This window comes from Tetranychus urticae, chromosome 2, assembly GCF_039701765.1.
Source record: "Tetranychus urticae isolate SD_2017Ah chromosome 2, NJAU_TeUrti_SD_1.0, whole genome shotgun sequence".
Lineage (NCBI taxonomy): Eukaryota > Metazoa > Arthropoda > Arachnida > Trombidiformes > Tetranychidae > Tetranychus > Tetranychus urticae.
Window position 1 is genome coordinate 25,939,612 of NC_142959.1, and position 25,388 is coordinate 25,964,999.

General features: G+C 34.2%; 2 protein-coding genes across 2 annotated transcripts; one reads left to right on the plus strand and one right to left on the minus strand.

Annotated features, from left to right (window-relative positions):
• Window positions 1-101: 101 nt before the first annotated feature.
• Obsc (Obscurin) lies at window positions 102-25,046 on the minus strand. The gene is made up of 32 exons (XM_089268037.1): window positions 24,589-25,046; window positions 22,957-23,840; window positions 20,750-20,862; window positions 18,570-18,740; window positions 17,977-18,313; window positions 17,811-17,903; window positions 17,587-17,751; window positions 16,654-16,794; window positions 16,411-16,564; window positions 16,069-16,338; window positions 15,121-15,180; window positions 14,669-14,905; window positions 14,348-14,507; window positions 13,865-14,040; window positions 12,683-13,558; window positions 10,024-12,603; window positions 9,003-9,899; window positions 8,053-8,929; window positions 7,849-7,974; window positions 7,594-7,769; window positions 7,034-7,462; window positions 6,798-6,928; window positions 6,579-6,738; window positions 6,213-6,497; window positions 5,704-6,146; window positions 5,146-5,625; window positions 4,849-5,063; window positions 3,641-3,785; window positions 1,221-2,682; window positions 923-1,148; window positions 649-833; window positions 102-572 (listed from the first exon to the last, which is right to left on the minus strand). The coding sequence occupies exons 1-31, from the start codon at window positions 24,647-24,649 to the stop codon at window positions 650-652; spliced, it is 12,714 nt and encodes a 4,237-aa protein (XP_089124163.1). The 5' UTR covers window positions 24,650-25,046; the 3' UTR covers window positions 102-572; window position 649.
• LOC107360372 (uncharacterized) lies at window positions 19,432-20,744 on the plus strand. The gene is made up of 2 exons (XM_015927011.3): window positions 19,432-19,599; window positions 19,671-20,744. Exons 1-2 carry the CDS (start codon window positions 19,494-19,496, stop codon window positions 20,603-20,605), a joined length of 1,041 nt encoding a protein of 346 aa, XP_015782497.2. The 5' UTR covers window positions 19,432-19,493; the 3' UTR covers window positions 20,606-20,744.
• Window positions 25,047-25,388: the final 342 nt, after the last annotated feature.

The window sequence follows — 25,388 nt, forward strand, 5'->3', positions numbered from 1 at the left end:
GGTTGTCTTTGAAATCTACATTTTAATAGAGACTTGGATGATAATTATAAGCCGGATCATTTGGTGACAATTTGTCAACATCGGGAATGAAACAGAATAAGTAAAGGTGAAGATTATTTGCTTATATTGCAATTTGATTTTCATTTGTCCTTTTGTTAGTTTACAATTTGTCTGTCAATTTGATTTTAATTTTAGGGGCAGATCACAATGAGCACTGTTAATTGTTCAGACAGAATGGATTATTTGCACGCAAAAAGTTTGCAAAAATAACTTGTAAGTGAACAAAAAAACAAAAGGAAAACCGAGAAACATTAAGATTTTGGTTGCTTTTGGTAAAAAGACTGAACATTTTTTTCAAGCTTTACAGATTCCGAGAAAAAAACAACATGAAAAACAAAACATGACAATTGTTAACAAGGGCGCCAACAATATTTTGGTTCCTGAGTTTTTCCTGCTACATTATTGATGATTGATTTTTGTGATTAAAATCCTTCGCCCACAAATAGCAGGTACAATGATGGGTACCGCAAACTTGCTTCATCTTTTAGCCAAACTTTACTGAAAATGGTTATCTAATGAGAAAATCAGAAGAAACGGAAAACATTAATTATTGACAAAAATCGAGTTTGGTTTTCAAAATTTCATTACCTTATGAGAGACCCAACATTTTGAGCAATTTATCAGGAGTCGAACATGATTTATCTGAGTGAAAGTTTTCCGTAAACTGAGCCAATTTGTTGGATGAGAAAAGAGTTGATTCACGTTTTCTGACTGCATATTCATTTGGCATCAACCATTTATGGTCTGAACATTCTTCAATGGTAGGTCGTTTTCTGGTTAAAATAAAAATATCAAGTTAATAATCATTTTAATATATAATAAATGATCTAACAGTTTGTGTAGCAATCAGTAAAATACTTACGTTGGAGATCGTTTAAAGACTAACATAAGGAATCGAATTGCTTCTTGGGTAACCTCTTTATACAAATGATCAAAATGATATCTAACATATGAAACATTTTCAATCGTTTCCTCTTCTGTTTCTCCTTTGAAAGGCGATGCTCCGCTCAGTAAGATATAAGCTAATATACCAACACACCAAATGTCCGTTGCTGTTGACACTTCTTCGCGTTTTATTATCTCTGGAGCTAAAAGCAGAAAGAAGCAAAATAACAGATATTAGTGATTGAGATAAAAGTACAATAAACTCCTGAATTTACCTAAATATTCGGGTGATCCTTTAATTGTGACTTTGGTGCCATTTGGAGGAACATGACGTACATTGGCAAAGTCAATTAGCTTAACATTTGGGAAACGATTATTAATCAAGACTACATTATCCGGCTGTAATTCAAGAATACAAATTCCTCGGAAATGAAGATATTCAATGCCATCGAGGACTTGTTGAATGATTCGGGTGACACAATCTTCACTGTAGACTGTTGATTGGGACAAATAAGTGAGTACATCGACACCAGAAAGTCTTTCCATTCCCAAAGCGATGAGATCAGACCCACAGGTAGCTGAGTGAAGGTTGACTATTCTTTCATGACAAAGTGATTTTAACATTTCATACTCGTTCATAATGCCAGAGGAAGCTTGATTTTCAACCAGGCAGATCTTCAAAGCCAATGGTTTTTCGCTCTCTTTACAAGCACCTTTTATAATGGCCGAGAAGTGACCTCTTGCAATTATATCAGATGAAGTATGATACAGTGAATTATATTCAACGCCTTGTTTCATTTCAATTGGTGCTTTTTCGCGTGAATAATCGAGATCTGGAGCAATGGGCTCTTCCCATTTAGCTTCACCAACCTCACCAATCAACATTTTTTCCTTGAAACTTCGAGGTATTGAAATACGAACATCCGATCCACTAGGTGCTGTTGTTGCAGGCTCAGATTCATTTGAAATCTCGGACCAACCAAACTTGTTTTTAGCTTTAACTCTAAAAACATAGTTGGTTCCAGGATCCAAGTCTCTGACAAGATAAAACTCTTGAGATAACTTGTCGCCCAACAGGTTCCATTCATTACTTGTATGTTTCGAGTATTCTAGTGAATAACACGTAATCCACGAATTTCCCAGTCCTTTAGGTTGAGACCAAACCAAATAGGCTTCAGTTGACGATGTATCTCGTACTTCGGGAGGATCAGGTTTTTCGGGTGGTGTTCCGATTCGCAGTCGTGCTCTGCAAAAGACTGCACCGTGTTCATTTCGAGCAACAACTTTGTAGCAACCAACATCATAGGCATGAACAGGATTAATAGTCAACTCTACTCGGCCTGATGAAAGCTGTTTCACACTGATTCGATGTGATTCAATCATAATACCATCATTACGGAACCAAGTGTAAGTAGGCTTTGGTTCACCGACAGCAAAACAACTGAATAAACCGATTGAGCCCTCAGTAACTACAACATCTTTTATCTTTTCACGGAAAAATGGAGGAGTCATTCTCAGTGAAACATCTCGGCCTAAATGTAGAGCGGCTTCTTGCTTCAACTGGTGTACTTGTCCATAAGCATAACTATGAGTTCCTATCTCATGTTGCAATCTCATTGGAACGGTTCGAGTGTCCAGTCCTTTGCGTTCGTCTTCAATTTCTTCGTCCATTACTTCAACAAATTTACGCCTTTCACGGACAGCAACCTGAGGAGAAGGACGTTGACCAATTCCAAGCTAAAACCATTTCGAAAATTCGAAGAAAGAGAAAGAAGAAAAAACCGGGTCCCGAAGAAAAAGCGGGATATTAAGGTAAGCAGCGTTGACTACAAAACATTTAGTGCACACAGTTAATTTTTAGTTATTGGCAAGGGTTAATGGATATAATTAATAGAGTAATTAGAAAGGTTCAAGGTCAGTTAATGATCTAAATCTAATTTGAATAATTTCAAGGTCAAAAAGATAAGCAAATTGTGCTGATTGTTTGCGAAGTTGATTAACCATGTTTCATGAACATAACCATAACGATTCCAATGGATTTATACGCAATTTTTTGTATTAAAAACCAAAAAATTGCCTAATTGTTAAAATGTCCAAAGATTGACGCGAGAATAAACAGAATAAAAATTTACATAAATAAACTTTTATTTGATCGATAAAAACTAGAAATTAAATTTAACATCGAAATAATAATCTAAAATAATGATTTGACAATTTATAATGATAGGACGGTAACTAATCAACTACAGAGAGACAATTTAAACAATGAAAAATAAAATTATACAGTTTATAAGATTCAACTAATGGTGATTTAAAATCGCAATGATACCTTGATTGTGATTAAAATTGGATGGTTTATTTAAGTGTTTAAGAATAATTGACTAAAATCAAATTTGTTTGTCTTGTTGAATGGTGCTGTGAATCTAATTCGTGAACGGTAGACAAACAAACAATTGTACTCTGACAGCGAAAATTGCTAATTGTTGGGCGTAATTTTAGCTAATCACAATCAACGGGGAATTACAAACTCAGCAATACACTGTGATGGTGGTTGTGATTGGGTTTCGAGGTTAATCAATACTTCGCACACAATTAACATTAAAAGAGCCAGGGAACAGATGAAGGAAAGGCATAAAAAGGTTTCTCTACGAAGCAAGTAACGGAAACCAGTTAATAGGAAACACTTGTATCTTACATTGGTGTCACCCCAATGGGCTGAACGAAGGTTATTTGCCAAACTTGGACTTCGACTTGCACCAACTCGAAGGTATTCTCGAATACGAAGTGGGAAATCGACATCACGATGAGGTAATAAATATGTATCTGGTCCAGATTGATATCTTTATGGTTGATTGTGGAGAGACAAAGAAAAGAGACAAAATGTGTGAAATACAGAGTGACAATAATTGCACGGAGCAACAATTTAATGATTAAATGGATACGATTCAAAGGACAACTTCATCGCAAGTTAAATTTATGTTGAAAATACTCGACTGGGAATGTGATTATCAAGATTTCGGGTTATTTAATGTATTCATTGCTTTAATTTATATTTAATGTTTACAAGCTAATATTTTATTGATTATACATTATTTGGTTTTTAGACTCTCCTTAATTTTTTGACTAAAATATCGAAGAAGATATAATTGTTGGTTAATTCAATATAATAATATTTTGGTTTGCGTTGTAATTGATAATTTGTAATACTTTTTGTTTATAACGCTTATTAAACTAATTATTTTTTAATCAATTTACCAGTAATTGGCATATCAAAATTCAATCTTTTGAGCAAATCAAGTTTTGGATAATGACTAAATGGATTGTCAATTTTCCTGTCAGTTGAATGTATATGTAATATTTAGCTATATCTAATGTTAATCCCGTATTGAATGACTTTCGTTTCCTTGATTGGCAATTTGTGAACCATTGTATTAATTGTACGATTGGTTAATCAACAGAAAGTGAATGTTTAAGGTTAATCAAGTTGTTACGTTTAAATTGAGCTCAATAAAAGGAATGTTATTGTTAGCTGTAGGATTGGATTCAAACATAAGTTTGTAATTATCGTGTCATTTTAAACGTATAGCTTTTGATTGAATTTTGTTTTGATTGAAGGTTCTCTCTGTCTCGGCTATTAAATGATATGATCAAATATCAATTACAACCTGTTAATTAATATAGTTATAAAATAGTTAGAATTTAAATTAGGTAGAAGCGGCTACGTGGCAATCTTATCACACTGTATTTTCCCAAACGAGATGATTAGAAGATGATCACTTTAATTGGTAAAATGAAATGATCGAGATATTTTTTTCTAAATTAAGGCTAATCAAAAATCGCAATGAAGTTATTTATTCAATCGTATGAACATTTAACCTGGTTTATCTATTGGTTAACACTTACTGGCTTTCAGATGTAAAGTTTGCTGATTCATAACCAGGTCTAGGTGAAACTGAGTCATCAACTTCGCCTGGCTTGAATTTAGGTTTGTGTTCAATAGTTGGAGTCTCTGGTTGCTTGTAAGGTTCATTAGGAGGGTAAATCATTTTACTTGGATGAGTGAAGCAGTACTCGAGTGGATTACGGCGGAAATATTTTCGACATGAAGCATTTTTGTACTATAAATGGAAAAGAAGAAAAAAAAGTTACAGTCGAAGCAAAAAAGATGACAAAATTGAAAATTTGGAGGCATATACTAACCCAGCTTCGCCATCTTTTAAGATAATCTGACAAACTTTCTATACAAGGCAATTTATCTTCTCGGTGTTTAATTGAGTCTCCGGAGATCCATCGATGTTCAAGAGCTTTCTTCACATCCATTCTTTTGGTTGGATCAATAATTAACAATTTAGAGAGGAAGTCTTTGGCATCTTCTGAAACATGGATGAAGGCCTCATGAGAGAAGCTTATTTTACCCTCTTTCAATCGACTCAAAGTTTCACGATCATTATCACCCAAAAATGGTGATATACCGGTTAAAAGGATATAAGTTAAAACACCGACACTCCAAAGGTCAGCAGCTAGAGATATTGGTTGTTTATTTACAATCTCAGGAGCAACAAATTCTGGATGTCCATATTCAAGGATGTACGATTTACCAGGTATAAGACGACGAGATAGACTGAAATCTCCAACCTTTAAATCTTCTCCTCCAATTCGTTCTAACAATATGTCACCGATCTTTAAAAAGTAAACAACAATTAAAAAAAGATTGTAAAGAAAATGATTGAGATTTTGACTATAATACTGATTCTATACCGTTAATCCAAAATGTCCGATATCGCGACCATGCATATGGTTTAATCCCTCTAAAACTTGACGGATATAATTGGCTACTTCTTTCTCTGTTAAGGAACCTCTTCCAACAATTGCTTCAAGAAGTTCACCTCCTCCACATAAATCAGTGATTAAAGCTAAAGATTCTTTGTGATCAAAAGCGTCCCAGAGACGAATTAATCTTGGATGGAAAAATTGATTCATCATATCCAATTCTCGATCCATGAAAGGTTTCACATCCTCTTTACCATGCATCATTTTGATGGCATAATTGTTGCCACTGGCTCTTTCAACTGCATGATAAGTAACTCCTTGAGTTCCCCGACCAAGTTCATCACCGAGATCATAATAATCTTCCAGTGCTTTCTTTCGAGGCCGAATGACTCTTGGTATATAATTGGCCCAATTGAATATGATTTCATCGTCTGTTTTGTAAAAAAATGATTAGTTAATTCCAAGCTGAGTGAAATGTAATATAAGTTTACGTTTACCTTCAATCGCTAAATTAGCTGAACATGATGCCGAGCCAACAATGTTGGTCGCCGTGACTGAATACAGACCAGCATCTCGTGAAATGGCAGAACTTATGAACATAGTTGATTTATTTTCAGAATCTTCCCATAGAATTTTCGTTCGATCAGAATCAGAAATTGGTAACCAATCTTTGAACCACTTAAGTGTTGGCATAGGTAATCCTGTAACTTTGCATTCCAATCTAATTGATTTATATGCCATTCCTGTTGTCTCTTTAAGCCTCAAAGTGAATGATGGTGGCTCTACAATAATAAACAATTAAAAAATTAATTAAAGGAAATTTTTTGAAATTGAAGTCGTAATAAGGTAAAAACAAACTTTACCTGCTTCTAATAATTTAATTTTCTTCCAAGCATCGCCATGTTCATTCTTTGCGTGACAAGAATAAGTACCAACTGCTCTTTCTGTCATTCGATTAATGAATAAACAAACCTTTCCATTCCGATCTTTCATAACATCATAATTACCCGAACCAATTTGAATCTTTTTACAAAAAAAGAAATGTTAATAAACAGTTTCAAACAATGGTAATGAACACTTACCTCAATATCATTAAAGAACCATTTTATTTCAGGTTCTGGGTAACCATAAACCCAAAATTCAATGGTAACTGGACGACCACGAATACCATACATTTCTTCATCCTCTTTTCTCAACCAACGAGGAGGACAAGCTAATAAAGAATGATAAAAATTGCAACAATTGAAAATTCTATTAGGTTTTTTTGGGTTTACTTGATTGAATGCACAAAAAATTTGAGATTTAACCAGTGACATACCAGTTTTATCCATCGGTGGCCTTTCAATCTCGTAATCTTTGGGTTTAGCATCATGAGGAGTCAATAATTTGCTTCTGAAAGCAGTAAGAACTGGAGATGGATCAGAGATTCCATGTTTATTTTCAACTCGTACTCGGAAACTATAATCTTGACCAGGTTCCAAACATGGTATATCGCAGCGGTTATCACGCATTCCAGTTCGATATGGCTTCCAGTCAGAATCATTGTAAGGATGTTTACACCAATCAAGAGTATATGTTACTGGAATTCCTGAATAAGAAGGAATAGCTGGTTTCCATCCAAGTGATATTCCAGTATCCCACATTCTAAGAATTCTTGGCTTGTCTAGTAATGCTGATGGAAGTCCGCTTCGTTTACTTAACTCTTTACCAACATCCATGCTACGACGACGATACTTTTTATCCATGTCTAGAAAAAAGTAACGAAAAGCTCAATTTAATTAAGATCTCATTCTAAAAAATTATTGATTACCATAAAAGACTTAGAATAGAATAGGGAATAGAATGAATTGATAATAGAAATGAGAATTGAAAACTTACTATCAAGCGAAAGTTTAGCTGAAGAAGAGTCATTGCCGTGAGAATTAGAAATAAACAATTTGTACTCTCCAACATCACTGGGCTCAATATTTCTAATTGTTAGTCTAACAATTCCATTGGATTCAACGTCAATTAAATGTCGAGAAGTGGGTTCAAAATCAATTCCATCCTTGAACCTGTAATGAATTATCGAACATTAATAACAAAAAATTTACAAAACAAGACATGAAAAATTAGATTATTTCTTCAACTCACCATTTAAGTTCTGGCTTAGGATTACCCACAATACATGCTGTGAATTTGGCACTTTGTCCTTCAACGCATTCATAATCATTGAATCGCTTGATAAATGCTGCTGGTTCTTCTTTAGACGATCGATCACTGAAAAAACAATGATGATAAATTTAAAATACAAATGTGATAATCAAAAAGGATAGAAATTGAAAAACTCCTTTTTACCTAATTTTAATTGAGCAGCGAGTTGAATCAGAACCCAAAAGATTATTTGCTCGGCATTCAATAACACCAGCGTCACTTGCTGACGGATTGTTTATAGTTAAATTTAATAGTCCTGAATCTCTTTTCATTTGATATTTCAATCCAGGCTCAATTAGGTTACCATTGAGATACCATGAAATATCAGGTTCGGGATTGCCAGTAACCCGACAACTAAGAGATATTGGTGATTTTGTACCAAATGTTGAATCAGATAGTTTCTGAGTAAATTTGGGCGGACCTCGAGATTTAACTATCCCTTGGCTTTTAGAGGAAACTTGTCCTAATCGGTTGATTATTTTAACTTCATATTCACCTTGATCAAGTGGACCACAATTTCTTATTTCCAGACCAACATGTTTACCATCAAAGTAGGGAACAACATTAGACCCTGAGATTAATGGTTCACCATTACGGAACCATTTTATTTCAGTAATTGGATTACCGTCAACAATGGCTTCAAATTTCATTGATTTGCCCTCATCAGCTTCACAATCGGACAAGCTTTTAATTAAACGAGGCATTGATTCAGCTTCATCACTTTTCTTAATTGGACTCACATCTACATCACCTTCCGTTTTATTTGAGCCAAGAGGATTGGTCGCAGAACACGAATAGTGCCCTTTATCACTGGGTAATGTTTTAGCAATTATCAGAGATGAAACACCATCGGGTTCATTGATTATTCGAAGACGATCACCGTCTGGAATAATAGATTTTCCATCTTTAAACCAAGTTAATTCAGGTTTTGGTTCACCCTCGGTTTTTACTTCTAATTTAATCGGAAATCCGTCAACGGCTTCAATACTTCCATCCAAAGGTTTAACAAATCGTGGAGATTCTGGTTGATAGAAGAATTAAAAAAAGTTGAGTGAAAAAAATGGATAGAGATTTATAATCACGAAAGTACTTACGGTTAACTTTGATGGGTGCTGAAGTTTTATCTTCTCCTTGATTATTTCCAGCGACAACTGAATAATTTCCAGCATCTTCAGGTTTAACATCATCAATAATCAAACTCTTTGTATTGGGAGGTTTCTCCACAAAATGATGTCTTCCATCTGGTTCGATTTCTTGACCATCCTTTAACCATTTTACTTCTGGCGTTGGTTCACCAGAAACAGCTACTGAAATCGTTGCTGGTTCACCAGATTTTAGAGTAGTTGGCTTAAGAGGCTCATCAAATGATGGTTTAGAAAGAGAGCGAGATAAACGACGAACGGTTACTGGGGCACTTGATCTTACTCGACCCTCATCATTGGCAGCAGCAACAGTATATTTACCCTCGTCATCAGGTGAGGCTTTATTTATTGCTAGAGTGACTGTTCCGTCAGGATTTTGTGTTAGAGAAATTCGGGAATCGGGTTTTATCTCTTCCCCATCTTTCAACCATTTAACACTTGGTGCTGGATGTCCATCTACCTTTGCGTTCAAAATTAGAGGTTGACCTTCAACTATTTCGACAGGTATTAATTCACCGCTAAAGCTAGGCTTGCTTGATGGCTTTTCAACAGTTATTCGTGCTGAAGTTGTTGATTCTCCTGCACTGTTTGCGGCAACGGCCTTGTAATCACCAGAATCATCTAAAGTACAGTGATCAATCATCAATCCAATAGTTCCATCAGGTTCACTGATGAAACCGTAATGTGGACTAGGAGAAATGGGTTCCTCATCTTTAAACCAGGTAATTTCTGGTTTAGGATTTCCACTGACTTTGGCTTCCATTTTAAGAGGTGATCCTTCTTTGGTTCGAGCATCGTGAAGATCTTCAATGAATTTAGGTTCAATATCTGGTTTTTTAATTTCTGTGGCTAAATAAGAAAAAATTCAATATTAAATAAAATTAAACAAAATAAAGCAAAGAAATTACAGAAAAATTTTCAATTTTGATAAAGATGGATTAGAAAATAATTGCAATTCAAATAGATTACTTACGAGTGACTGCGACTTTACTTTGAGAGTTGATTTCATTTGGTCCTTCACCGGCAACTAATTGATATACTCCACTGTCTTCAGGACGAGCATCATTAATAGTTAATGTTACAGTTCCATCAGGAAGTACTTTAGTTTGGAATCTTCCATCAGAAGGAATTTCTTTGCCATCTTTTAACCATTTGATTGGTTGACTTTCAGGTTTACCAGACAACTTGGCTTCTAATTTCAATGTTTCACCTTCCTTTGCATTTAAATTGTCAGGCAATCCTTTGACTAAATTCACTTTATCAATGGTTACCTTTGCGGATGAGCTTGCTTCACCCGCCTTATTTTCAGCTTTACATGTATATGTACCTTCATCAGAATTTTTTAGGCCTTTGAGAGACAATTTATTTAAGGTACCAATTTGAGCAACAAATGCTTCAGCTGATTCAATCAACTCAGACCCATTTTTCAACCATGAAACAACAGGATGTGGAAATCCCGTAACTTCAGCTTCCAATGTTATCTCTGATCCAAGTGAGCCAGAACAATCTGACAACTTTTTGATAAACTTTGGAGGTTCTGCAATGATAGTCAACTTGACGTCTGCTTCACTTGAACCAGCGCTATTTTTAGCCTTAACTATGTAAGTACCTTGAGTTGTTTCAGAAGCCTTCTTGACAACGATACTGTATTTTGTATCAGAATCAGTAACAATTTCAAATTCATCATTTGAACTTAATTGTTTATTATCTTTAAACCAAGTTACTTCTGGCTTAGGACTACCAGTAATGGTACAGGATAAAGTTGCACTTGATCCACGCTCAACTTCGATATCTTTTAATCCAGCGATTTTGGGCTTTTCAACCGCAACTTTGACAGCTAACGAAGCTTGATCTTGAGCTTCACCAGAATCATTTACAGCAGAAACAGAATAAACTGCTTGATCACCTAACTGGGCATCTTTAATTGTAAGAGTATAAGTGTTATCATCTAACTCTTTGGATACTATTCGTTCAGATTTTGAAATTTCTTTGTCATTAATTAACCAAGTAATTTTAGGTTTTGGTGAGCCGACAACTTTAACTGTGAATGTAACATCGCATCCAGCGTCAACTGTGGCATCAGCTAACGGTTTAATGAACTTAGGAGCTTCTCTGGTTTCTCCAATAACAGTTAGATGACCAGTTCCAGAGTCAACTCGACCAAAAGCATTTCTGGCGACAGCTTTGTAGTCTCCAGCATCATCCATTTTAACTGGTTTCAACGGCAATTTATAAGTGATACCATCAGCTTCAGGAGTAGCTTCACACATTTTCAAACCATCTTTATACCATTCAACTTTATCTGCGCCAGTTACTTGAACTTCAAGGATTAAATCACCTCCAACAGAAGCTGAAGTATCACTCAATCCTTTAGTAAATTGAGGCGGACTTAAAATTGTGATCCGTGCTGATGTTGAATCTTGGCCAACTTTATTTACAGCTGTACATTTGTAGACGCCTTCATCGACTGATTGAGCTGAATCAATGACCAAACTGTAAGCATCGTCAATTTTACCGAGAACTACTTTGTCAGAGATTTTGGTAACTTCTTGGTCATCCTTGAACCATGTCAATTTGGGCTCAGGAACACCATCAACTTTCACCGTTAAAGTTAATTTGTCATTAACATCGATATCTTTATCTCGTAATTTCTTTAAAAATTTGGGTTCCCTTAAAATGGTGAAAGAAGCACTCGTTTCATCATAACCATAAGGATTTTCAACAGTCAATTTGTAGCGCCCTTCTATAGATTCGTCAGGTCTTTTAATAATAAGCCGATATGTTCCAATAGGTTCATCGGAAACTATTTTAAATCTACGATCAGATTCAGTTATCTCGATATCGTCAAGGTACCATCGAATAGACGTTACTTTTGTTTTATCTGGTTCATTGATAGAAGCTTTAAAGGTAACGTCAAGGTCGGTCTCCAAAGCCTCTAAATCCTTCAGTTTCTGTCCAAAACTGGGTTTCTGTGTAGATTTAGTATCGTCTTTTTTAACATCCACGATACCACTGCTTCGAACTTCACCTTCACTATTAGTAGCAATTATAGTGTATTTACCAGCAGTTTCGAGGGAAGCTTCTTTTATCCTCAAAATAAAGACACCCTCTTCTTCTTCAATGATCTCAGTTCGTTTGGAAGATCGACTAATCTCTTCTTCTTCGAAAAGCCAACGAATTTTAGGCCTTGGACTGCCACTTATTTTTACTTTCAGATCAATATTAGTGTCTCCTTCTTTACACTCAACATCCTCTAATCTTTTATCAAAGGTTGGTTTTTTAACGATAGTGAGTGAACCCTCACTCGTCTCTTGTCCATATTGATTACTAGCAACACAGCGATAAACGCCAGAATCTTCAAGTGTTGCTTGTCTAATTTTGAAACGATAAACTTCACTCTCTTTTTCAATCGAAATTTGACGATCCAATTTTTTACCATCTTTCAATAGCGTAACCTCTGGTTCTGGATTACCGAGTATCTTAGCTTTAAATTCAATTGTATCTCCCTCTTTCGCTTCAGTATCTTTCAAACCGAGTTGAAATTTAGGTGGTGCTGGAAAAAAGAAAAGAAAAGTGATGATTGAGTCGATTAGAGAACGGAATTCAAACAGAAATGAATGAATTAAACTCACAATTAACTGTTACAACCGATTGTGTTGTTTGTTGGCCACAAGAATTGGAGACAACGCAAGTATAATTACCAGCATCTTCAAGTTTTACTGGGGTAATAACCAAAGAGTGTGATTCTTCTTGATCAATCATTTTAATTCGATCATCAGCTTTAATTGGTTGACCATCTTTAAGCCATTTAGCAACAGGAGCTGGAGTACCTTCAACAACAACATCAAGTTTCATTGGTACATCAGCCATGACAGCTTGATCTTTTAGTTCCCGTTTAACCTTTGGAGCACTGTTGACTGTTAATAAGCCTTGTGTTTCAACTTCACCAAGATCATTGGATGCTTTAAGACGGTATTTAGAGGCATCATCACGCCTTACTCCTTTAATAACTAAGGTATAACTTTCTTCATCTTCATACAAAAATTTGTACCTTTCATCAATTTTAATTTCAACATCATCTTTCATCCAGGTAATTTTTGGCTTAGGATAGCCAGTAATTTTGGCTTCCAACATGGCAGATGCTCCTTCGTTTACTTCAACATCAGATAACGGAACTTTTATCGCCGGTTTTTCTGGTTCACGAAGCAACTTACGCACTTCACCTTGAACAGAAAGTTCAGCAGAGCACGAAATTTTACCACTCGAAGTACTAGCAACACAAGTGTACAATCCAGCATCATCAGGTGTAACATGTTGAAAGATAAGGGCAATTGTGTCTTCTTCATCATCAAATGTACATTGAAACCTTTCACTAGCCTCAAACTCTTGGCCATCTTTAAACCAACGGAAAGCCGGTGTTCTAGGTCGCGAGTCAGCTCGAGAAACATCACTTTCTGGTTCAGCCAGGGAATGATCATCTTCCAATCCTTTGAAAACGTCTTTGTGTTCTAGATGAAGAAAGAAATTCAAAATTAGTCGATAAAATCATATGCGAAAAACAGTAAAACAAAATCAAAATTTTAGGAAATGTTCAGTTAATTCAGATAAAGAATCTTTAAATAAGTTCAAGGTTACACTTTGATGGAAACGATTGGGACCAGAATGATAATACAAGAAACAATTTGATATTATTTCTAGTAGTGAAAATAATGATAAACTTAATAATTAAACAGACAAGTAACAGAATTAGGCAATTATTAAGGAAAGTTAATTGTTATTAAACAAGGTTAATTGTTTCCTAATAAAGTACCTACTTGAAATTGTAACTCTTCCACTGGTCGAGTCTTCACCAAGGCTATTGATGGCAAATGCTTTATACAAACCAGCGTCTTCAGGCTTAACGTGGTCGATAAATAATTCAAAAACTTCTTTGTTTTCATAAATTATTCTGACACGATCATTTGTTTCAAGAGGTTTTTCATCTTTAAAACTAACATTTTAATAGTAATTGTTGATTGGCGAAGTAAACGAATGAAAATATGAATTGAAAATAGAAAGAAACAGAAGAGAAAAAGCAATGTAAATTGATAAAATGGACTAAATGGGTTATTAAGACAATTGTTATTAGCTAATGTTAAAGGATCTAAATTGTTAAAAGAGAGTCTAAATTATGATTTGATTAAATTAGTTATTTATAATCTATGTTTTAGTGAGGAAATAAAACTAATGGTAAAGACTGATGTCTATTGTTATTGAGATAGTTTTGTTTAGTAATCTACTAATTCTGATTGCCTTACAATGTAACCTGTGGAAGAGGCATTCCTCGAACAATCATCTCAAATCGAACTGTCGTTCCTTCTAATAACTCGGTGTCCGCGAGTTTAACCTTGAACTTCGGTGGGTGAGGTAAAACTGAGCCTCCAGGAGTAGTTGGCCTAGAGTCTGGTTTCAATGGATCTAAGATCAACATCAGAAAATTGAAATATGAAATGAATGAAACAAAAGTCCAGTAAAATTTGGTTTTGGTTAAATATTATAAAATAATATTTTCCATCTAATTGCTACAATTTAAACTATCAGTTGGTAGTATAAATATTGTATCGTTTACCCATGCTAACCTTGTTTAACATTTAAAGCAGCACTTGATGACGTTTTACCCTTTTCATTGGAAGCAATGACAGTGTAAAGACCAGAATCTTCATTGGTAACTCCATCAATGGTTAAAATAAACTTATCACTGTAGGCTATACTCTGAACATTTTCCGATTCTTTTAATCTTGCATTATCTTTTAACCAGGTAACATTCAATGGTAAAGCCGATTTAACTTGACATTCGAGAACAGCCTTCTCTCCAACTAATGGTCATCACAAATGGTTATAATAGCGCCATCATTGAATCAAGCAGGTAGAGATAATATGTGTACAAGCAATTGAATTTGAAGTCGAGACAACATGAAAATATCACAATATCAGCCAATATAATAAAACAAGCAAATGATAAAAAAGATAAAGGTGAAACAGTTTATGAACATTTATTGAAACTTTGAAAGCAAAAAAATAATAAACTAACCGTTTTGGGTGACCGGCTTTAGAGGCTGTCGGAAGACTGGCTTGGCGTCTAAATCACAAGCTGAGAAATATAAAGAATCATCCTCTGAAGCAGAAGCAAACTCTACAATTGAAGAGATGAAGATAGCCATAGGAATTTGGGAGGAAAGAAGAGAGAAGAGAATGGATAACGGAAAACCCAATTATGACCGCGATCTTACATATGATTGCCTATTTGATTTATCAACTTTAATTTTGAGGTTTCGCATGGGAAATGAGATGAAATTATCATGTCAACTTTAAAAAGGTTTGCACTTGATGATTCTTGTTAACTTTCAAGTCTTGATTGTTAAAAATCTGATAATTTGCTTCGCTGCTAAATGTAGCACTGGATAATGGATTTGATCAATAGGAGCGATAATGAAAGCGGAATAATATCTGAGCGCATATTTTTTCCATTACTAAAACTGCGATAGTTAATAGCTACTAGACTAGGCCTTAAGTACTCGAAGCCATTTGTTTTGCCAATTTCCAATTTTTATTGTTTCTTCTTAATTTGGTCATAATTTGGTTTTGTTATCCACTAGTTTAAGCCATGCACTGAAATATCATGCAATTGTTATCAGTTAATCTTACCGTTAAAGAGTTCATAAAATATTTCAGCGTTAGTTATATTCAAGCAGGAGATTCACTTATCAGTTTAGTCTTTGGGTTAGTTGATAAACAAACATTAAACTGTACTTTGGTTTATACCAACAGGTTCAAAAACGGCCATAAAAGAGGTTGCTGGATCGGTATCAGGTTCATTTACAAAATTTCTTGGGATTCAAAGATTTAAAATGGTTGATGAGGAGGATAATGTTTTTAAAAGGTTGTGAGAAGAGTACTATTAGAAATTAGTATTTGGTTGCAAAAGTACTCTAAATGGGATTTTGTTTTCTAAGGTGAAAATGTTGAAGCTTCTATGTACCTTCAATATCGGTGATTGATCCTGATCGAAGGCTTTCCGTTATAACTGTATTACTTCCATCGTTTGTGTGTAAATCTTCAGCTACGCCAAGTTTAGTGTCAATATCACTAGTTGCTACAGATTCACTTAATTGTCGAATGGTTGAAACTTCACTTGAGGGTTCTGGTGAGGTTGCGGTACCTTTGACTGAAATATCATCAACCTTAAGATCTTCAACATCAGTTACCTCTGTTATCTCAGGTTCTGGTATATCAGCTAACTCTTCAATAGCTAAATAGATAAAATTTAATGTTAATCCAACAATTTAAACAGCTAGATGAGAAACTTGTTAATCTAACGTACTTAATTTTCGAACATCTTGGATTTCTTGTTTCCACGATTTAATGATTTCTGGTGTTTTGGCTTGCAGTTTAAATGGAAAACCTTTGACTCCTGGGTCCTTATGTTGAACATTTAAGGTGAGATCATCAACATCTTCAAAGTTTATATCCTCCAACTAAGAAAAAAGATAATTTTGTAAAATGAATTGATTAAATTGTAAAATGTTGATATAATTCAGTTCAAAATTTTTGTAAAATCTGGTACCTTTGTTATGCTTTTGACAATGTATCCTTGACGATCTTTGGCTAAATTAACGACATCAGTCACTATTAATTGACGAGTAAATAAGAATACGTATCTTTCAACTGGATCGGTAGTTTCACTTTGGATGACTTGAAACCAGTCCTGTTTACGTTGAGTAGGTTAGGTTGGGTGGATAAAAGTATAGACGATACACTGATTTACTCTGAATTGGATTATAGAATGGGTTTTAGGTGTTTTAGAGGAGTTTAAATTAGGGATTTAATAGCATTGGTTATTGAATTATAACAAATTAATTGCTTTACAGGGAGGGATAAAGATAGGAATCAGGATTGAGGTGAATAAAAACCGGACTATTTGTAGATTGATACTCTTCAAGGATTGATTGCTTATCACAATTACGCCGAAATTAAATTGGAATTGGCATGATTATCGACACAAATCATGATAAATCAAGGACAATTAAACTGTCAAATAACAACAATGGTAAGAAAAAAAGAGTGCAAAACCAAACAGACTATGATTAACGAATGTCACACAAAGGAAAAAAGAAAATCTAAAACAAATCTTAAATTTCAGGAAAGGGTGAGAATGAATTTAAGGTAATATTAAAAGAGGTTTAAGTTCAAAACCGGATGAAAAGTTAGAGACAAACTGAACAATGAAAATTTGATGCCATTTCAATTGTAGTCCGACGTAATTGTAATGAGTGATGGTGAGTCTGCGAATAAGCAATTTTTAAGCGAAAACTGCGTTAATGGATTATATTGGTTGAAGATTGATTGTGTTGGAATAATCTAAAGAAGCTATTTTAATAGCTGAATCGGATATCAGCGCATTGCTAGCTTTTGGCGAGAATAAAATGTGTAAATTGTCCTACAAATAGTCCGATTAGGAGAATAAGGTGAAATTGTAACTTAATTTTGCTCGCAATACATGTTTCAGGAGACGACCAGATTTATGAAGATTGCCTTTGTAACCAATCATATTGTTGATAAATTGGAGATCAGTTCCTCGTTGAGGTATAACTTGCATTAATTCAAGAGCTTTACAGAGATCACCACTGTCTTCACCTAATCTACTTGAATATTTAATCAATTCCTAAAAAGACAGAGAAAAATAAATCAAAATGCAATCCAAGACCAGTGATTTTAAATTACCTTAAGTAATAATTGGTAGTCATTTATCCGCTGGACTGGTAATTTAAGATGATCGGCCAGACGTTTATCATCCTTAATTTTGCTGCTATAGTTCTGTAATGGTTGAATCGGTTAATTAGATTAAAATAATTAATTATTTCTTAAGACAGGTAAACGCTTTACGTACATCAAAATAATCTTTAAGAGGACCAGATTCTAGTAAAGTTTGAGCAGTGTTCAAATCTTGACAGTAGCGAACGTGTTGGTCAAAATCTCTCTCCAATCGAAGGAAAGTGTTGCCCACTTTGGATGGATCTTCAGCGGCATAGTATTGAATTCCCTTCATGAGAACATCATTATGAAAATCAGCAATTTCCTTGAAACAACCGAATAGTTGACTTTTTTGATCTCTCAATTCCTTCGGCATAATTGAACTGTCCATGTGTTTAAGATAGGTATTTGCAATGAATTGCATATCACGATTGAAATCTTCTTCAGTCTCGACTAATTCCTTCAACACATTCCTTAAATTTCAGAGAAGAGAGATGAAAAGGGTTGAAAATAAGTCAATATTTTAAAATAGAAACAAGGTCATTAACAAAAAAAGACGATAATGAAGAGGAGGAAGTTAGTTAGAATTAAAATAGAATTAAATTTGAATTAGTTTATAAATTGTATTATTAATAGAATCAAATATTTTTAGTGGTTGAAGCTAAATATTATGAATATTAAAGCAACTAGAATGTCAAGAAAATTTGAATAAACATTGTCAATCATTACTTTCTTTTCCTTTTGGCTTCTTCAATTTTAGGATCAACTTCTTCCAAAGGTTCATCGTCAATAACGGGTTGACTTGGATCATACGGAGTTTTTTGTTCCAAATAACAAGAAGGAACAAACCCTTCTTCAGAAATACGATTCTGTTTACATGGCTTTGTTTGGACTTTCCATCTAGAAGAAAATAAGAAAAAATAAATTAGTTTTATATGTAAAATGGTCCATAATGAAATAAAAAAAAGATCATCAATAAACTGAGAGTTTCAATCAAATGAAAATATAATACATATTAAATGCTCCAACAATCTCTATCCTGATTTTTCTCATTGACATTTAAGTTTTTCTGCTATTTAAATTTTCAAAAGATGATGGATTCAACAATAATCCTACAAAGAATGTAACAAAATGAAGGTGGATAATCCGTTGGTCTGAGGTTTGAAAAATGGATTTAAAATTGCGTTAAATATGAGAAATGCGCATGATATTTCTTTGTAAATATCATGGAAAAACAGCCGATTGGTCCGTTCGTGTTTAAGCTCGTTAAAAGTATTGATTGCAGGGTCCAAGTCGGTTAATTTATTGTATGAGTCCAGGAATTGGTTGAATTTCGCAATTACTTTGAAATAACAAATTTTATCGCTTTCCATTTAGGGTCAAGTTTTGAGAAAAATAAAAGACCTTTAAGAAAAAAAGAGACTTAGGGTCAATTCGATCCATGTTGGTCTTGTCCAGCAAGTTTGAAACCATTAAAGCCGGGAGAGTTTTAGCCTGAGGCTTAACATAATAAGATTATGTGGTTCATTCCTATGGGTCCAGGTTGAAGTTTAAAAGCTTTGTCCATCGTCAGCCACATCTCATTCATGACCAACTCCTAGTGAAGTAAAGTTCAAATCTTTCATAGTGCCATTATATCTCAATTTTTCTTCCATGATGAAAGTCTCAGTCTCAATTTTCGTGCTTTGTGTCCTACTTTCTGGATCCCAGGCTTCACTAATGGATACATTGATGACCCCAGTAACTTGGATAATGAAAGGTAAGAAATATTAAAATTGCTTATTAACTTCAATTGGAAAATATTAACGAGTCTTCAATTTTGAATTTTAGGACCTTCTACAACATTGGCATGGTTAAGGTCTGGTTCTTCTAGAAATAATGGAACATCTGAACTAGTGTCATCATTATCTGATCCTCTACCATTAATTGATTCGGATATTCCAGTATTTGACAATGAAACAAATGCTTTCAACGATACGGATGAAATTCGTCTTAATCCTTCAGAAATCGATCCATTGGATAACTTTCATAACGCCAGTGCTTTACCAGACGAAGAAATTGTAGACCACAATGTTGAGTTAAGGAATTTATCTTCCACTGTTGAAGATGAAGTGACGCTCGTTAATGATTCACCAGCAGAAATCACAACTATGTCATCAATCCCCACAACTTTGAGGACCATTAAACTGATTACTAACACTTGGTATCCAAGTACGCAGCCAATTACTACCTTGAAACCAGAAACACTTGACGATGAAATTAGGGAAATAACAATAGATCCTCAAGTCACAACCATGAAATCCGAGGAAACAACACTGGCTGTTGAATCAGTGAATACGGTCCGCCAACCAAGAAAACCACGAGTTCATGAAAACAAGACAGAATCTATTGAATCAAGTAGCACAATCGGATCCATTCCAGAGATGCCAACCCAGAGAGTAACCAAAGCACCAAAAATAGTGGAAAAAACCACCCAATTGCCAACTACTACACAAGTACCAACTACAACTCAAAAACCAGCTCCAACACCTCCTGCCTCTCTACTCGAAGCTTTGGCCAATTTGACGGCAAGTCACGGTGATTTTAGGAAAGCTCGTCAAGATTATGATTACATGCCACAACCCGTTTACATTCCAGAAATACACGGAAATGAGAGAGAAATCGAGGAACCACAATTCGAGTTTCATTCTGAACTTGCCAAAGCTCTCGGAGTTCACCATAACGTGAAAAAAACATCGCCAGGAAAAGTGAACAATTTTTTATAAAGAAAATCGAACGCAACATATCCAATCAATTTATATTAAATTTACAATTGTAACTCTCAGTTGATGATTGTGAATTGAAAGAAAAAAATTGTATCAATTCAAAAGAATTATAATAAATATATTTGATAAACACTAGAAACTTACTTGTGGGGTTTATCCTTATTTAAGACGATAACTTCTTGACCCTCCTTCAATTCAATCTCATCTTGAGCCGATTTAGGTGGACTGTAATCCAATACAGCAACGTAAACATTTTCCTATAAGAATAGACCAATAAATTGTTAATAAATTGTACCTAAAAAACGACACTATTTTGCTTATTCAGAGCAATTTGCAAGGTTACTGATATTCATTTTCCTTCCATGAAATATATGTCAATGTAGAGGGTTATTAACGTGGTTTTTAATTGACTGTACATGTATATTTTTAACATGTAATAGATTGTTTACGGCATCTTGTTAATTCAATTCAAACATATTTACCAATACATGTTAATCACTCAATTGGTTTACAAAAGTTACAATTTAAATGATTCAGCAATCTATCCTTTTTAACTTACTCTTCCTGATTGTCAATGTTAATTGGCTGCTAAGAATTGGCATCAATTTTCATGCAATATTATACTTCCTTCGAGGTTGCCCATAAATGTTTCATTGAACTATTCTCAAGTTCGTTGACATGCTTACTCTAGCAATTGTTTTAACTAAGTGTTAAAATTGATTTCGTAAATGTTAGAGGTGTTGATTGTAATTGACAGACTAGACTCGCAAAGATTGGCTTAAAAGCAAGTAAAAAAGGTAAAAATTATAACATCTTTCATTATTTTGATTATGATTTGATTCAACCGGTGATGCTTGATAAACCTCAAATTATTTGGATGTATATCAAGGTTATTTACAATTTAATTAACCCTTGAATTTACCTAAAATTATTTCTCTACTAAATTAAACCAGAAATATTTTAGTGCTCAATGCAACTTCACTTGTTGCGTTTCAAGTTACGCTGTGAAGGTCGGTAAATTCAATAAAATTGGGTTCCTGAAGTACGAAAATTTAAAAAAAACTTGAATTCAAAAAGATGAAACCTTTGCCAACATCTGACCTGAGCTTACGAAATTTTCTGAAATTAAATTCAAAGGTATTCATTCAAGGGAAGATTGAAAGAAATGAGAAGCAAGCATTAATTTATGATGAAGTTATGCATATTTGCCTTTGGATATTTATAATTCAATTTGTTCAAGATTTTCGTCTTTGGTTTAACAGATTGAGCAAAAGGATTTGAATTAGAATTATCGTGAAGCTTTGAATATGCTTTTTACCCAAAGAACCTTAACCTAATTGATGCCAAGTATGAAATCAAAAAATGAAGTGAGAAAGACACTAAAAATGATGTTGAGGGATTGAAGGAGGAACGATAGGCAAACATGGAGACACCATGAAAAGTTTGACTTGAAAATATTACATGTATTAATATTAGTATTGAAAATTTTTTACTTTCTGAAGAGTGTTCAGGGAGCAGAGATAAAAGAGACAGGAAAACACTGGATTCAGAATTGAGAAGAAAAAGGCTGATGGGGAAAATAAACAGACCTGTCTTAGTTAAGATTTGAAGTGAATCGTTCGCAAACTTGCACTAATAATCTAATTCTTGTAAGATAAATACGAAAAGAAATGACTAATTTCATGTTTTTTTGGTTTCTTTTTCAGTAAAACTGCCAAGAATTTGATCTTTTTTTCACACAAAAATGAGATCAAATTTTGTATGAAGAGCTTATTGGACAATTATAAATTACACCTCATGCTGTGTCACCGAAAAATGACCTCTAGTAATTATTCAGGCTTGCATCAATTGTACAATTTAGGTAAATGTAGAGGTTAAGATATGAGGAAGATGAAAAGACTTTATGGCTGATAACCTGGGAAAGATGAGAATAACAAAGGAATTACAAAAGAGAATCTTATTCGAAGTATTAAAAGGTTGGGAAAAGTTTACGTTGGAAGACTATTTTTAACGCAAATTAGCCCAACATAGCAAACAGTTAAAAATGAGTTCTTACCCACCATTCACTCAACAAGACTTAAGCCTCTCTATGTTTCTTCCTTAGCTCATTTTATCTTCTTCTTCTTTCCATCTTCATCATTCTCTATTTTTTCTCGTTTCTATTCTCAAGTATGAATGCAATTTGAAACATAATGATTGTCATACGCATTTGCACTAATGGCGTCATTTTACTTGCTAGTTTTGTTTTTAGTTTGCTCCCTCACAGGCTAATTAAAATAACCAGGAAAACACCAGTGGCTGTGTTTCAAAAACAAGGCAAATTATCATGATCAACAAGTAATTAAGTTTACCTCATTGATGGTCGATGATCGTGATTTCAACCTTAAATTTGGTGATACCGGTCTATCTTCATCTGTAGCTGATATTTTGTACGATTTGTATGAATCTACTTTGTCCAGAGACCGTTTAAGGCTACTAGATTTGAAACTTCCATCTTCTGAAACATTAGATGATTGGCGATTAAGTAAAGATGATGACTCTTGACTTTCTGATCTTTTGAACCTTGATCCACCAACTGTTAATCCACTGGTAAGACCATCATCATCAGTTGAACCTAATCGACTGAAGCCACGTTTAGTTATACCATAGTTTTCATCTTCTGACATTCGAGATGTTGATAAACGAGTAGATCTAGAAGCAGTTGTGGACATAGCTCCACCACCAATGTCAAGATCATCGTCTAAAGCATAAATACGACTAGAATATTTACGTGTTGTAGTTGAACTTTCTTCACCGTAGTCACGGGCAGATTTTTTAGAAATGACAAAATCACTTGAGCTATCTTCGATTCCATGTGATCTTGAAGTTTTCCGTGTGGACAAGTATGATTCACCTGCGCCAACATCGAGGTCACCACTTAAACCTCGAGAGTATTTCCTTGTATATCCACCTGATTCCTCTGATCGGCTACCAGCACGACTAGAGATTCGTTTGGAGGCAGAAAATTCATCATTAGAGTCTTTACGATCATATAAACGACCAGAGATTCGAGAAGATGCAGTTGACTCGAATGAATCTTCTCTGGGTCGAATATTTCGACGAGTCGATGAAAGGCCAACATCATCAGAATCTAAGCGAGTCAAACGAGATCCAGATGCAGCTCCTGTTCCTGTCCCTGTTCGAGAAGTGGATTTATAAGAGCTTGTAAAGCCTTCATCACCACCACCACTTCCACCTGCAAAGATAAAACAAGAATTATAATTAAAAGAACGAAATCAGGCAACAAGAATAAAAACGTGGAATTTGTCTCAAAATCAAACGAAAAATATTTCCTCAATAGATTAACCTTTTCAATAATTTTAACGTTATTTTAATTTTAAATAATCTTTCCCCCTAAAAAAGCCAGATAAAAGATTGCAACCCTAAGTACAGCCATCTATTGTTTTATTTAACCATTCAACCAAATTATTGAAAATGAAACTTTCATTGCAAAAAAAAGGTTGATTTAGTAAACAAATGTCAACAATTGATACAGATGGTTAAACATTTCTCTTAAATATCAAATATATTAAGTATGTGAGAAGCAAGTTATCATTTCTCTGATCATTAAGTCAAATTGTATTTTCGGAAATCATAAACTAGGTTAGTTTTAAAATCATTTCAAGTCCTTGAAAGCTAAGCCAAAAATTTTGTTATTGCTAATAAAACCGAACACTTGTTATCAATTAGGCTTATCAACATTAAATATATACCTAAATATCACCAATTTTATTGGGTTTCACTCGACGTCAACTCGATTGAATGAAAAACAATATTTTCCCCAATGAATCAAATTCAAAGCTTCACTTTCAATCAATAAATCAACCTCTTTTAAAATTTATTTTCATCCAAAAATGACAAAAAACTGAGAGCAATTCCTACAAGAGAAGCGTATTGATCAAGCTTCCCGAATAACTCTATTAGTATTGTAAAATGGACTTTACCTTCACTCGATAACCGATAAGATGTAGAAGTGGCTCGATAAGATGACCGTGAATAGGACATGGTTTAAGGTAATAATCCTGGTTGGATAATCCTATTGTGACATGTTTGGGTTTGTAGCTTGAATGAAATGATGGTCACTACCAAATGACGGATGAAGTAAATCACAGATTATTAACCGATTTGACACTAAACATTAAATATTATATAACAGGCTAAAGTTATCAAATTGACTAGAACTTGTTGATGAGATAAAGGCGTTTAATTATCCTTGAATATCAGTAAGTTGTTTAGAGTAGATGCTTGAGTCGAAGATGGAAAATCGCGCAAAAAACAAAAAAAGGTTAAAATTATAAAACAATTATCAATTATTTGATGGAGATGATGATGTTGAAGATGATTGATACTAGCAAGGTAGACTTTCAATGAGCATCATTAGATTGTTGTTGATTAACTAAAAATAAATAAAAAATAAAATCTGGTGCTTTAACTATTTTCTGGTAAACATTGAAAATAACATGAAAAGATTTGGATGTTTTCACTCTATTCAACTTACACAGATGAACAGACAGAGGATTCCAAGTTTACCGATGATGATGAAGGAAAATGATGATAAAGATCCAAAGAGGCTGATGATGATGAAGATGAGGTGGGTAACTTGCGTCTACATGAGATGCTGTTTATGGAAGTGAAAGGCTGAAACTTTGGTTAACAAGATTGCAAGAAGGTTGGTTAATAAAGCTGTTGTTTAGATGCTGCGTAACAACCCAAACATTAAAAAACAAACCACCAAGATGCCTAT

Bases quoted from the DNA above. Each gene is read 5' to 3' on its own strand.
- LOC107360372 (XM_015927011.3), top strand. From the start codon at position 19,494: ATGATGAAAGTCTCAGTCTCAATTTTCGTGCTTTGTGTCCTACTTTCT. The intron at 19,600-19,670 runs GTAAGAAATATT...TTTGAATTTTAG, and splicing joins AGTAACTTGGATAATGAAAG to GACCTTCTACAACATTGGCA.
- Obsc (XM_089268037.1), bottom strand. From the start codon at position 24,649: ATGTCCTATTCACGGTCATCTTATCGAGCCACTTCTACATCTTATCGG. The intron at 16,565-16,653 runs GTACCAGATTTT...CTTTTTTCTTAG, and splicing joins TTGTCAAAAGCATAACAAAG to TTGGAGGATATAAACTTTGA. The intron at 13,559-13,864 runs GTAGGTACTTTA...TTCTTCATCTAG, and splicing joins TGGAAGAGTTACAATTTCAA to AACACAAAGACGTTTTCAAA.